General features: G+C 39.9%; 1 protein-coding gene across 9 annotated transcripts in view; it reads left to right on the top strand.

Annotated features, from left to right (window-relative positions):
* Nucleotides 1-908: 908 nt before the first annotated feature.
* YAF2 (YY1 associated factor 2) overlaps nt 909-15,578 on the top strand; it is a 79,367-nt gene continuing 64,697 nt past the window's right edge. For 3 of the 9 annotated variants that reach the window (XR_002724600.2, XR_002724598.1, XR_002724599.1), the window contains exons 1-3: nt 923-1,122; nt 1,566-1,691; nt 3,449-3,832. Coding sequence is in view for 2 of the 9 variants with exons in the window: in XM_023182822.1 (XP_023038590.1) it covers nt 1,097-1,122; nt 1,566-1,691 (152 nt within the window). In the remaining 7 variants the exon portion in view is untranslated. Of the gene's footprint in view, nt 1,123-1,565; nt 1,692-3,448; nt 3,833-15,083; nt 15,567-15,578 lie in introns of those variants that run through there. The other 6 variants (XR_002724605.1, XR_002724603.1, XM_023182822.1 and 3 more) reach the window with 5 other exon arrangements.

Raw genomic sequence — 15,578 nt, 5'->3', positions numbered from 1 at the left:
TCAGAGTGGTGGCATAATATTAACAGCATTTTATTATTCATCTAGTTGTGGATTACTGAATAGATTGGGGAGGTGGAAGTGGAGTTCAGAGACCAGTTTGATGGCTGTTGCTGGAGTCTGGAGTATGAGGACCTTTATTTAGTATATTGAGGTAAAAGAGACCTGGGAAGGTGTTCTTTTGTTAGCAGACAGCGTTGAGGGCACAGGCAAACTCCTTATATTTAAAAAGGCCTTATGAGTATGTATTGGGTTTCTTTCAAAAGCAGCTACTGCAGAGGCCTGAGAGGCCAAAAGGGCGCCTTTGGAATTAAAGCAGAGTTAGACTACTGGCTTTGTCATTTTCTAATTATGTAGCCCAGAGGAAGTCACCTAACCTCTCTTGAGTCTTGATTTTGATTCCTGTAAGTGAGGGGTGACAAGCCCTACTTGTTAGAGCATCTGTGTAGTGCTTTAAGGCATCCAGCAATGGCGCTGCGTGTTAGTTCCCGCCTTCCCCGGTGTCCTGCAGGCGGGGACTGAGTAGTTAAGGACGGCGGAGGCCAGGAAAGTCGGTCTACCTGGAGACCCCGGGCTGGCACTTCTGTCCAGACCTGGACAGGTCTCCGAACGCCGGCCGGTCCCACCTTGGACCAGGTTTCGCACGGCAAGACTGAGCATCCCAAGCCAGTCGGTGGGACAGACGTTTTCCTCCTCAGAGGGGCTCTGGAGCGCGCAGCAGTCCCTGGCAGCCGTGGGTACCGAGACGACGACCGGGCAACAGTGCGGAGAGGCAGCGCCGGCTCCCGAGGCCGCTGCGGCCACCTCCGCACCGCCCGCCGGCGAACTCGCAGCGGGTGCTGGGGCCGCGCTGGCCGCGTTTGAAGTCTCCGGCGCGGCCGCTGGTTGGCGGGCGCGGGTCACGTGCGCCCAGGCAGGAGTTTCCCCGACAGCTGGAGGCTGCGTGGGATCAGGCGGCGGTTCCCGAGCGCGGCGGTGCGGCCTTCCCCGCCCCCTCCCTCCCTCTTCCCCCGCCCGCTTCCGCCCGGCTTATTATCCTCCTTATTGACAAACAGAGCGGCTGCGGCGGCGACTCTCGGCGTGCGTTGATACCCAAGCCATGGGAGACAAGAAGAGCCCCACCAGGTAACAGCGCCCGGGCCCCGGGGCCCGGACTGTGCGGGCGGCAGGGCCCTCGTGCAGGGCTTCGGGTGGCTGCCTCGCTCGCCGCCCGGGCACCGGGGCGAGCACGGGGGCGGCGCCGCTGGTGTGCGAGTGCTGCCGCGTGAGGGGGCCGGCGCCGGCCGCCCCACAATGGAGCCGCGATGGCGGCGGCTACCGGAGCGGCAGCCCGGGTGTCAGAGCGGCTGTGGCGGCGGCGAGTGCCGCCGGGCTCGCGCCCTGCCTCTTCCTGACTTCCTTCCCCCTTGGAGCCGGAGCGCGGCGCGCCGAAGGCCCGCCGGGGGCCCGCCGGGCGGGGGTCGCGGAATTGGGGCGGGGGGCGGGGCGGGGGCGGCCGCGGGGCCGGGGCGCCGGGCGCGGCCTGCTGGTGACCCCGCGCCGCGTCGTGTCCGGGTTGTGTCCTGCAGGCCGAAGCGGCAGCCGAAGCCGTCCTCGGATGAGGGTTACTGGGATTGTAGCGTCTGCACCTTCCGGAACAGCGCCGAGGCCTTCAAGTGCATGATGTGCGATGTGCGGAAGGGCACCTCCACCCGGTGAGTCCCAGGCCTGCCCCGCGCGCCGCCAGCCGGCGGGGTGACGACCAGGGGACGCCCCTGCGGCTGCCACCCCCTCCAATGACATTCGCGGACCCGGCGGGGGGAAGCGAGACGAAGGTGGCTGTGGCGATAGGAACTGGGTCACATTGATCGCAACCCAGGCGATGGTTTGCGGTGAGGGGTAATTGAAGAGGCTGTACAGTTTTTTGCTTCCAAGAGAGAATAAATTATTTATGGGAGGCATTAGCTACTGCGATTTAATTCGTATCGCCGGGTGTAATGTCCCTCTCCCCACTCTGGGTATAAAAATGTTGGCTGCATTGTTGTGTTAGTGTGTAGGGATCAAGGAAAACCCATAAAATCCTCTTTAGGAGCAAAGGATGTAATTTAATTTCGTTCCTAAAAAAAGAAAAGTATCTGCAGAATACACAATATATTAAACTTCTTTTCTATATGGACTTCTGGAAGGGTCAGATCAAGGTTTTATTTAGTGTTTTTATTCCAGTTCTGTAATATTTTATAAATAAGTAGTTGGAGATGAGCCCAGTCACAGAAACAGATTTTTACCGAAAGTACCTGCATATCTTTGGTTTGATTAAATGGCAGTCTCTTAGACAAATGAGATAAAAAGATCTCTGCCTATTTTCAGACTTTATTTATTGTAAGCTTGCAGTATAATAATTCTGTCTTTTAAAAAACGACTTTGAATTAAATGGATAAAGAAAATCATCCAGGAAATTCAGTCTGGCATTCTTAATCTGTCAGCACTTAGTTATTGAGCTCCTTGATTTTTATAGGAAGGTACCCTTTGAATTAAATATAATCCTGTGATTTATTACTTAGTATGTAGAGAAGATATATATTTTGATGTTACAAAGTTCATTAGAAACTAAACTATAACAATAAGCATACTAATCTTACTGTTGCTTTAAAAAAGAGGGCATATATAATATTGACATATGCAAATATTCAGTAGACGTTAGATTTCTAAAAAATGAGATCTTGATTTTTTTTAAAACACTTTACAGAATTTTATTAAGTTTGAAATGTAGAGACAGGAATGGTTGACAATAACTTATTTGAAAATTTTCTCAGTGAAGCTCGCTGGTTTTGATATGCTTTTTTTTGTAAATATTATATGCTTTTTGTATATTCCCACAATGGATAAAATATTTTGTTCATTTTTCATATTCAAAAAGCAAACTTTCAAACATACTCTAAATTTAAGGGATTACAACAAAACATTCCAAAAAGAAAAACGTATATACTAAAATGATTGTGGTTACTAATTTTGGACCCATTTATTAATTCTCATTTACAGTGGATAAAATATTTTGGACATTTTTTATGCTTAGAAAGCCAACTTTTAGACATAACGCTAAATTTAAGGGATTACAACAGAACATTCCAAAAAGAAAAAAAGCATTTGCTAAAATGATTGTGGTTACTATTTTTGGACCCGTGAATTGTGACTTAAGTATTTTGAAAAGCAGAGTATCTTAATGGCTGTGTAAGGTTGGAGTTGGTTTAGAGTGTATTTGTATATCCGTGTTAGTACTTTGTGCTTTTTAAAATGCTCAGTAAGCAATATTTAGAAAATTTGTTTTTTTGGGGCAGGAACATTAAAGTGGAGACAATTATTATAATCTTGATCTCTGGTACTATATATTATTGCTTTTTGTTGTTCCCTCTCTATTTTCTTGTAGCCATTAGAAAAATACTGAAACTAGAAGAGCCTATATGTTTATTTGCAGGGACAGCAAGGAAGGGGGGAAGCTGGTGTCCTACTCCACAGCCAGTCTTGGGGTTAGAGGAACCCTGAGAAATAGAGTAGGTGGTGGCAGCTCAGAAGAGAAGAAACAGGCTGAATACCTGGCACCTGGAAGAAGAAGGAATATAGTACACAGGGGAGTTGGCCCAGGACAGAGAAGTGGGCCTAGTTTAAAAGAGGCTTGAGGCCCACCTGGGGGCCCCTGACTTTTTTTTTTTTAACCGGTGCATCCGAGCTCTTGTAGATCCAATTTTTAGTGGTGGAAACATTACTTGAGGAGGACTCAGAGAAGCATTGTCATTTGGATTGAAACTGAAGAGGCTCTGGGCAACTCACCAGAAATCTAAGGGACACTGTGTTCCTGAAAGTAAGTGTTCTACACTACGACCCTCTCAGCTTCTGCCTTCCTCTCTCTGAATTGTCTCTTCTCTTTTGATTTTGGCTCTAAGTTAAACCTAAGAGCTCTAATTTCTGTTATCTGTTATTTTCCTAGTGGTTTCTGAAATTCAGGGTAGAATCCATGTTTGTCTAGAACAGTGTGGAACAGGGTATTGTTAATAGAGAAGATATTGATTGCACCACAGAATATTAATATTTTTCCTCTCGGGTAATGTTAGAAAAACAAAATTAAAGGACTGCAGAATGCTGTTGAGAAGCAAAAGTTTCAGTAGTTGGAAGGAATAATTCTCCATAATTGACATAGTAATTAACAGGGTAATTTCCAGAGTAAGGTTGGCAAGTACTAAAGCTGGGACTGGATAGCTGCAGAGCAGAAGGATGCAGTTTGCTAATGTTTTGTTTGTGTGACCCATGAATGGGATTTGAATCCTTTGGGTCAGACTGACCTTTGAACTGATTCTGCCTCATTGCCAAATGTTAGGCCAAGTCTAAGCCATTTTAGACATTTGAAAAACTTTTTTCTTTTTAAACCTGCGGAGAAGATTGAGTCCTTGTTCTACCTTTAAAGTCTTTTTTTTTTTCTTTCTTTTTTCTTTTTTGAGATAAGATCTCATTCTGTTGCCCAGGCTGGGTTGCAGTGGCATCATCCAGGCTCAGTGCAGCCTCGAACTCCCAGGTTCAAGGGATCCTCTCACCTCAGCCTCCCAAGTAGCTGGAACTACAGATGCATGCCATCACGTGTGGCTAATTTTCTTATTTTTTGTAGAGATGGGGGATCTCTCTGTGTTGCCTAGGCTAGTCTCAAACTCCTGAGCTCGAGTGATCCTCCCACGTTGGCCTCCCAAAGAACTGGGATTATAGGAGTGAGCCACCATTCTGGTCCCTTTAAAGTTTTTATTGACAATATTTTTTTTTTCTTTAAGGAATATTAAGTTCAAATTCTTTATATTGCAACAGAAGCCCATTTCCTTTCGCTATATCCATGGTAGGCCATGTGTTTCTATAGAATGAAGTTACATTCATGGCATGTATTTCAAAATAAAACAATTTGTTGTAGCTTCAGTTCCTCAACTTTTAATTTTATTTTATATTTTGGGGTACATGTGCATGTTTGTTACTGGGTATATTGCAGAGTCAGGGAATTGGGCTTCTAGTGTACCCTTTATCCAAATAGTGAACATTATATCCAACAGGTAATTATTCAGTCCCTCACTCCAAAATTTTTTACATTGTGCTTTTGTGAGAGAAACAGTAGTAAATGTCAAACTGACAGGAAAATTTTTAGAAGGAAAAAAATTCCACGGTGACAAATTATTTTCAAGATGCTGCACAGTGTTTATATCTGAAGTTTCTTTTCTTTCTTTCTTTTTTTTGGGGGGGGGGTGGTGCAGAATTTGAGACAGAATCTTGCTCTGTCGTCCAGGCTGGAGTACAGTGGTGTGACCTCGGCTCACTGCAACCTCTGCCTCCCAGGTTCAAGCAGTTCGCGTGCCTCAGCCTCTGTGGTAGCTGGGATTACAGGTGCCCGCCACCACGCCAGGCTAATTTTTGTATTTGTAGTAGAGATGGGGTTTCACTATGCTGGCCAGGCTAGTCTCAAACTCCTGACCTCAGGTGATCTGTCTGCCTTGTCCTCCCGAAGTGCTGGGATTACAGGAGTGAGACACCATGCCCAGCCTATCTGAAGTTTCTTATAAGGCAAGAAATGTCCCAAATATAAATGCAAGGAACTTTAGGAAATTAAGGATCATTCTTGACTGGGCCTAGTGGCCCACATGTGTAAGCCCAGCACTTTGGGAGGCTGAGACAGGAGGATTTCTTGAGGCCAGGAGTTTGAGACCAACCTGGGCAACACAGTGAGCTCTTGTCTCTACTACAAATAAAAAAAATTATCTGGGTGTGGTGGTGCACGCCTGTGGTCCTAGCTACTCAGGAGGCTGAAGTGGGAGGATCCCTTGAGCCCCAGAGTTTGAGGTTACAGTGAGCTGTGGTCATACCACTGCATTCCAGCCTGGGCAACAGAGTGAGACCCTGTCTCAAGAACAAAAACCATTCTGAATCATCAGAGAAAATGAAATATTAAATATTAAGGATAGTCTGTATGAGGGTGATAATCAATGTGTGATGATGAAATTAAGACTGGTGTCTTATTGCTACTTCACCTAGGAGTGGATGGTTACTTTGCTTAATTCAGGTAGCAAATACTTAGAAATGAAAATGATAGAATTATTGGTTTGGGTTTTAAACTGTGGTCTAAATGGTTCATACCAGGCTTTCAAATGTAACAGGTAATGTTACATTTTCTTAAGAGGATATTGTAACAGTCCTTTAGGTTTCTCATAGGTGTTATTTTAGAGAGCTATGAAAAAGATTTCACATAGTAGAAAGAGTAGAAAAAAATCTTTTCTTTTTGTGACAGAAAAGATTTCACATAATAACTAGATGTTATTCTAGTGTGAGTTTGGTAACCTGGGTTCATATCTCATTTCATATCAACCATTTCAACATTCAGCATTCTGCAAATGTTTATTGAGCATCTTATTTAAGGGCTGAGTTGGATACTAGACATACTGTGGTGAGCAGAATGGATTTTTTTGTTTCTTTAAAATTTTACGGTTTTGCAAATCAGAACCACTTTAACTGTACCAAGCTCTATATGTGAGGTTTAGTGTTAGTAGATCTTTCCTTTAAGTGTAGGCTGAAGAGGTGGAACTTTTTCATTAAAAATATATATTGTTTATAACTGAACACAGTATTATCAGTATCATGGTTAGGTAAAAAGAATGAGTTATTTCAGCTTCTGTTAAAAGCAAACTATAAAATTCACATTCTGAAAGAAGCTTAAACCAACTACCATCTGGTAGAAATCTTTTCAGCATCGTTGTTTTCTTGTCATACTTGCTTTCTATCTTCAAATTGGAGGTTTGGCACTGATTCTCCTAGACCTTTTGTGTAGGAATGGGAGAAAAAAATTGAGGACCATCTACGTAAGTCCTTTTTAAACAAATGCAGGGTTCCTGAGCCCCCTCCTGTCTATCTGAGGAGCCTTTCTAGCAACCATTTAGTTGTTCAGAGACTCCTTATTCTAGGAGGTTTCTTACTTGTTTGTTTTTTGTCCACTGTCTTAGAGGACTCACACTGGTTAATTGTATGTGGGTAAATTTTACAAGTGATTAGTGTTTGTATAGTCCGGATATCAGAGTGGTTTTCAAAGTATAGTCTGAGGGACACTGAGAGTCCCTGATATCTTTTTAGTTGAACCTTTCTATGAGGTTCACACTGTTTTTATAATAATATGAAGATGTTATTTGCTTTTTTCAGTGTGATGGTGCAGAGGCAATGGTGGGTAAAACTGCCAGCACTTTAGCGTGAATCAAAGCAGTGGCACCAAGTTGCTATCTTCATTGTAATATTCACCACCATGTACATGAATGCAGTAAGAATAATGCCAGTTTGAATTAAGAATATCCTTGAAGCAGTAAAATTTACTAATTTTATTACATCTCATATTTTAAAAAATATTTTGTCTGACAAAATGGGAACTACACATAAAGCACTTACACTGTATACCAAAGTATAGCAGTTAAGGGAAAGCACGTGTGTAGTTTGTCTTGCAAGCAGAACTAGTCTTTTTGTCATACATCATTTTTACTTGAAAGACTACCTGAAATACCATAGTTATTCAGACTTGGATATTTAGCATATATTTTCTTGAAAGTGAATATATTCAAGAAGTATATCACTTCAAGGAAAACATTTGAGAGTATATGTTGCCAGTGATAATCACTCAAGTGAAAATTAGAATTTTTGAAAATTTGTAGCAACAATGAGCTTTAGAGTTTCTGTGTATAAAGACTTTTATGAGAAGATTAGTGGTGATATCAATGAATGTAATTTTTGACATTTTACCATGGAATGTGTCAGCATTTGGAAAATACGCATAACTCAGCAAACAAATTGTTCCTAGTTACCAATGTTTGATTTTATAAAACTGTAATGGGTAATCCATTCGAAGTACAAAACACCAACAGATTTTAAGGGAACACTATAAACTTCATTGATGTGGTTTCAGATTTCACATTGCACTAACCTTTGAGAAACAACTGTTTTTATGTAGTATCAAAGAATAACAGCTGTAATTATCAAAAAATGCTATTAAGCTACTTATCTCTTTTCAACTATATATCTGTGAGAGTGCAGATTTTCTTAATATTTTTGGACTAAAACAGCGTATTGCAACAAATTGAATGCTGAGACAGATGTGACAATCCAGATGTCTTCTACTAAGCCAGATGTTAGAGGTTTGCAAAAATATACAGTGCCACTCTTCACACAAAATATCTTTGTTTTGGAAAATAATAAGTTCTTAAAATAATAATATGTCATTTAATATGTGATGTGTTTATTTTTTAAATGAACTTATATATTTAGATTTTTATCAGTTTTTATTTCTAATATAGTAAACATCGATATATGACCCATATTAAGAAAAACAAAAAACAAAAACTCTCCTTCCTCGATGTCTCTAACACTCCTTTTTCATAGATTTCTATGTATATTTCTGAAACCCATTTCTGCGTCTCCAAACCTGTCATCTGTATATTCTCTACTTTGTATGTGGCATGAACTCCTTTCTGAAACCTCAGCTAGAAACCATCATTGTCTCAACTTTGATTCTAACTTGTGGTCATCCTTCTTGTCTTTTCTCTGGATTTTTCTCTTAAATCTATCCTTTTTCCAGTTTATGTAGTTACAGTTCAGAAGCCCATATCACTTCTCTCATGAACTGTTGGACAAATTGGTCTCTCCTTTGGAATGCTACTAACACTATCTTCATTGTCTTCTTTGAAACCTGTCTGATTATGTTGGTCCCTGTATATTAAAAAACAATTGAATCCTATTAGTGGCTGCTGAATAAAAGCTGAAATCCTGAGTATAGTGTTCAAGGCTATAATAATAATCTATCCCTAAACTACCTTCCTAGCTTCATTTCCTGCTGCTTATCCCAATCCTGTGTTGTATCAGCACTGAATTATTTTTATCATGTGGTACTTTTCTTTTTCTTTTTCTTTTTTTTTGGAGACAGAGTCTCGCTCTGTCGCCAGGCTGGAGTGCAATGGCACGATCTTGGCTCACTGCAATCTCTGCCTCCCAGATTCAAGCGATTCTCCTGCCTCAGCCTCCTGAGTAGCTGGGATTACAGGTGTGCGCAACCCTACCCAGCTAATTTTTGTATTTTTAGTAGAGACAGGGTTTCACCATGTTGGCCAGGATGGTCACCATTTCCTGACCTCGTGATCTGCCTGCCTCAGCCTCCCAAAGTGCTGTGATTACAGGTGTGAGCCACCATATGGCACTTTTCAAAGAGGCCCTCTAGGATTACTATCCCTCCACCCCTTAGTATCATACTGATTCTATGTAGTAGAGTCAGTCATGCACTCCATAATGACATTTTGGTCAGTGGGGGACCACGTATACAGTCCCATAAAATTATACTACTATATTTTTACTCTACTTTTTCTATGTTTAAGTACAAATATTTACTGTGGTGTTACAATTACCTGCAGCATTCAGTATAGTAACATCCTGTACAGGTTTGTAGCCTCAGAGCAATAGGCTCTACCATATAGCCTAGGTACGTAGTAGGCTGTACCATCTGGGTTTGTATAAGTACATTCTGTGATGTTCCCACGATGAAATCACCTAACGATGCATTTTTCAGAACATATCCCTGTCATTAAATGATGCATGGCTGTATGTATATGTAATTATTCCTGGCGAATCACTACATTGTAGTACAATTGTCTAGACACTTACCTGCCTTACAGGGCAGAGACCGTCTTACTCACTTTGGTATTCCTAGAAGCTAATAAAATACCTAAAGTATTGTAGATATTTGAATGTTTTCAATTAATGTTTAGGCAAATTTGACTATTGCTATGACACGTGATATTGCTTTTCCAATAATTTTGAACATTATGTTTGTAAAAATGTTATCAAACTTTTTTGTCTCTAAGTTGTAGGTATAAATCGTTTATTTATTTATTTATTTTCTGAGACAGGGTTTCACTCTATTGCCCAGGGTGGAGTGCAGTGGTGTGGATATAGCTTACTGCAGTCTCAACCTCCCTGGTTCAAGTGGTCCCCCCACCTTAGCCTCCCAAGTAGCTGGGACTATAGGAGTGTGCCACCACGTCTGGTTAATTTTTAAATTTTTGGTAAAGGGGGTATCTCCCTATGTTGCCCAGTCTGGTTTCGAACTCCTGGGCCAAAGCAATACTCTCACCTTGGTCTCCAAAATGTTGGGATTACAGGCATGAGCCACTGCACCCAACTGTTTTTTAGCATTATTTCAAGGCTGATATTGTACATGAACACCTTAGCATTTTTAAGGAACAGCTTTGGCAAGTTGTGTATTATTATTATGATCTCATTTGTGGGCACTTATTAGGTCTTATTTTTCAGATTGTTGAAGTTTATATAATATAGCTAAAAATGAAGTATTTCGTTACTAAAACTAATGAAGTCGTGAAAGTGTACAGCATATTAAGAAATATATTGTATATTCCATTGCTGCAAGGAGAATAAAATATCTACAAGGGATGTGAAGGATCTCTTCAAGGAGAACTACAAACCACTGCTCAAGGAAATAAGAGAGGACACAAACAAGTGGAAAAACATTCCATTCTCATAGATAGGAAGAATCAGTATTGTAAAAATGGCCATACTTCCAAAGTAATTTATAGATTCAATGCTATCCCCATCAAGCTACCATTGACTTTCTTCACAGAATTAAAAAAACTAATTTAAATTTCATAGGGAACCAAAAAAGAGCCTGTATACCCAAGACAATCCTATGGAAAAACAAAACAAAACAAATATCAAAGCTGGAGCCATCATGCTACCTGACTTCAAACTATACTACAAGGCTACAGTAACCAAAACAGCATGGTACTGATACCAAAACAGAGATATAGACCAATGGAACAGAACAGAGGCCTCAGAAATAACGCCACACATCTACAACCATCTGATCTTTGACAAACCTGACAAAAACAAACACTGGGGAAAGGATTCCCTCTTTAATAAATGGTGTTGGGTAACTGGCTAGCCATATGCAGAAAACTGAAACTGGATCCCTTCCTTACACCTTAGACAAAATTAACTCAAGATGGGTTAAAGACTTAAACATAAGACCTAAAACCATAAAAACCTTAGAAGAAAACTAGGCAATATCATTCAGGACATAGACATAAGCAAAGACTGTATGACTAAAACACCAAAGGTAACGGCAAAAAAAGCCAAAATTGACAGATGAGATCTTACTGAACTAAACAGCTTCTGCACAGCAAAATAAACTATCATCAGAGTGAACAGGCAACTTATAGAATTGGAGAAAATTTTTTGCCATCTGTCCATCTGATATCCAGAATATACAAAGAACTTAAACAAATTTATGAGAAAAAAAACCCCATCAAAAAGTGGGCAAAGGATATGAACAGACACTTCTCAAAAGAAGACATTTATGTGGCCAGCAAACTTGAAAAACTCATCACTAGTCGTTAGAGAAATGCACATCAAACTACGATGAGATACTATCTTATGCCAGTTAGAATGGCAATTATTAAAAAGTCTGGAAACAACAGATGCTGGAGAGGATATGGAGAAAAAGGAATGCTTTTACACTGTTGGTGGGAGTGTAAATTAGTTCAACCATTGTGGAATACAGTGTGGTGATTCCTCAGGGATCTAGAACCAGAAATACCATTTGACCCAGCAGTCTCATTACTGGTTATATACCTAAAGAATTATAAATCATTCTACTGTAAAGACACATGCACACATATGTTTATTGCAGCACTGTTCACAAAAGCAAAGACTTGGAACCAACCCAAATGCCCATCAATGATAGACTGGATAAAGAAAATGTGGCATATATACACCATGGAATACTATGCAGCCATAAAAACGATGAGTTCATGTCCTTTGCAGGGACATAGATGAAACTGGAAACCATCATTCTCAGCAAACTAACACAGGATCAGAAAACCAAACACCACATATTCTCACTCATAAGTAGGAGCTGAACAATGAGAACACATGGACACAGGGAGGGGAACATCACACACTGGGGCCTGTACTGGGGTGGGGGACTAGAGGAGGGATAGCATTAGGAGAATTACCTAATGTAGATGACAGGTTGATGAGTGCAGCAAACCACTGTGGCACATGTATACCTATGTAACAGACCTACAGGTTCTGCACATGTATCCCAGAACTAAAGTATAATAAAATAAATATATTGTATTCTTCACCTAAATTGTTAGTTTTCTTTTGAATGATTTTTAAAGTTAAGGTAGTTAAGGTAGACATCAAGGGCCTATCAGAAACTAAAATATATTATAAATGCATGCTTACTGGGAAAATATGCAATGAATTATGCTAGGATTACAAAATTGTGGATGAAACCCAATTCTAGCCTTTAAGGGTTTGAATTCTAGCACAGAAGATAGGTAATATTTGCTAGTGAGTAAATGCAAGGAGTTGAGAATGGATTTTCCAACATAATTCTAGTTTTTGGAGAAGTCTGTGCTTATATGAAATCAGTTATTGTTGTGGCTATTATTTATTTTACTTTAACATCTGGGATGCATGTGCAGAAAGTGCAGGTTTGTTACATAGATACACATGTGCTGTGGTAGTTTGCTGCACCTATCAACCCATCATTTAGGTTTTAAGCCTTGCATGCATTAGGTATTTGTCCTGATGCTCTGCCTCCCCTTGCCCCCCCACTCCCCGACAGGCCCCAGCGTGTGATGTTCCCCTCCCTGTGTCCATGTGTTCTCATTGTTCAGCTCCCACTTATGAGTAAGAACATTTGGTGTTTGGTTTTCTGTTTCTGTGTTAATTTGCTGAGAATGATGGTTTCCAGTTTCATCCATGTCCCTGTAAAGGACATGAACTCATCCTTTTTTATGGCCGCATGTGGCCATTATTAATAAAGCACTTTTGGTGGGGTGAGGTGGCTCACACCTGTAATCCCAGCACTTTCGCAGGCTGAGGCAGGAGGATTACTTGAGCCTAGGAGTTCAAGACTAGCCTGGGCAACATAGCGAGACCCCATCAGTACAAATAAATAAATATAAATAAAGCACTTTTGGTAAAATGTGCTTTAACATCGTTGCCAATTTCCAGTTTGATTACTGTCTCCCCTAAGAAATTTCAGCCAAATTATGTTCTTTGAAACAGCTGGCATTTCATTGCTGGGTAAAGCCTTTTCTTTATTCATTTGTGTATGTGTGTGTGTGTGTATTTTTTTTTAAAAGAAATTGCTGTTTTTAAGATGATAGTTATATAATTGACGTAAAATTTCAGTAGACTGAAACTTCCTACATAGTATGCTGGCTTTATATGTAACTTTGAAGGAAAGAGGAATAAGCAAAGAAACCTTTCACCCAACTATGATAGTTTTATGAACCTCTGTCAGACAACTCGGGTTTCAATCTAGGCTTTAATATTAATTCTGTGACTGGATTTTACCTTCCTCACCAGTTGCATAGGGTTGTTTGATGAGCAAATTAAAGTGTATATAGGAAAACATTCTGAGCACAGTAAAGCACTGCACAAGTGGCAGATAATGAAAGACACAGCTTTTACTGAGTTTCCAACACCAGAAACTACCAACAGTAACAAAAAAAAAAAAAAAAAAAAAAAAGAATTTGGCAGCAATAAATTACAAGCCACCATTTATTCTTTAACAGTAATGGCCACTATTTACTGAGCACTTACTGTGTGTCAGCCACTGTGATAATGGCTTTACCATTTAATCTTCTCAACAATGAGAATTAAAACCATTTAATCTTCTCAACAATGCTTTTGAAAGAAAAAAAATATGCTGGCGATCATTGCCAATATAACCAATAAAATAGATAACTTATGAAACATATATTAAACTTAATGTAGCTCTAGCATAAAATTATTTACAATATAGATGATTCCTGGGATGATTTTTCAAGTATTGAATATATATAAATTTAACGATCCTGCCCTTTTATGTAAGCACATTTGTGAAGTGCTTTACTGTATTGAGAGCGCTTTCCTCTATATCCTTCTATTTGCTCATCAAACCGTCCCCTGTATGGCTGGTGAGGAAGATGGTCCACTAGTCAGCGAATTAATGTTAGAGCCTAGATTGAAGCCTGGGTTATATGATTACTGGTTGATCTTTTCACTCCTTTGTCTTTAATAAAGAGGTTGATACAACTATACTAGTTGAATGAAAGGTTTTTTTGCTTATTTCTCTTTTCTTCAAGATTAGATATAGGGCCAACATACTTGGTAGAAAGATTATCATTCTGTGGAATATCAAGTTTTCATTCAAGGATTTGGTGAAACCTTAGTCTTTTTTCCTTTAAGGTATGTTTTCCTTAAATCTTCATAGCTTAGAATAATTATTTATTTAACAAATATTTGTTGAACACCTACAGTTTTTTGTTTATTGGCTTTCATGGTTGTTAAAACTGTACCTTTTGTTACATGAGCTGTGATTTATAATCATGTTTTAAAAGATTGTGTGTGTACTTCATTCTGTAATATTGTTTATTGTGGGAAATTACAGAATTACTGAGAAGTTTAGAGCTAAAAGGAACCTTTGAAGTGTTTCTGGAGTATTTAGTCACATCCTGAGCCAGACAAGTTTTTATTACTTGAAACCTTAATGATAGACGGATAACAGCATCTTCAGAGGGAAGATCTTGAGAGATTTGGAGTAGAGAGGCTTGTATTAAACTTTTGAAATGGACTGAGACTGCTACTGTTTTCAAAACCTTCTTGTTGGGATTTTCAGCTACGTTTGGAGGATTCTTAATTGTGGAACTTGGGGAACTAACATAATATTTAGCAATCTGCTGGTTGAGGTCTTTTCTATTTGTTGGAACTCATGGCTCTAGCCTCGTATCCTCTTGATAGATAAGAAAACAGGCCAGAAGTATTGTGACTTGGGTCAATAGTTGATCAGTGTGAGATTTAGAAATCTGAATTTCCAGTCCCTTAAAAAAAATTTTTTTTAAGAGACAGAGTCTTACTCTGTCACCCAGGCCAGAGTGTAGTGGTACGATCATAGCTTACTGTAACTTCAAACTCCTGGGCTCAAGCCTCAGCCTCCCAAGTAGCTAAGACTACAGGTGTGCTCCATCACACCCAGGTAATTTTAAAATTTTTTGTAGAGATGAGGTGTTGCTATGTTGCCCAGCCTGGTCTCAAACTTTGCCTCAAGCACCCCTCCTGCCTCAGCCTCCCAAAGTATTGAGATTACAGGTGTGAGCCACCATGCCTGGCCTCCAGTCCCTTTTTATAAGCTTGCTGTGGTAGCATTTAATTAAATTTGCTAGCAAGTAATTTCTTAAGGATTTCTTCTTCTTATTTTCCCTATACCTAAATCTGGTGGTATACCCCTTGACAGTTTCTAACATTAGACCTACTGCTTATAAATAATATAAGAACTTAAAAACAACCACTAAATGTTAAAAATCTAGGCTAATTGTATGGTGAATAAAGAATAAAATGACTTTTTTCCTATATTTACTAATATTTTTGAAGTACAGATGTTAACAAACTTAATTTTTATGTCTTTTATAACAACTTTTATTTTGCTGTATATCCTCACTTCTTTGATACCATAGTGTTTCTCAGGAGAAATACCAGTAAGTATATTT

This window comes from Piliocolobus tephrosceles, chromosome 10, assembly GCF_002776525.5.
Source record: "Piliocolobus tephrosceles isolate RC106 chromosome 10, ASM277652v3, whole genome shotgun sequence".
NCBI lineage: Eukaryota > Metazoa > Chordata > Mammalia > Primates > Cercopithecidae > Piliocolobus > Piliocolobus tephrosceles.
The sequence above is the reverse complement of the archived record's forward strand: the minus strand, read 5'-3'. Positions and strand labels throughout refer to the sequence as shown.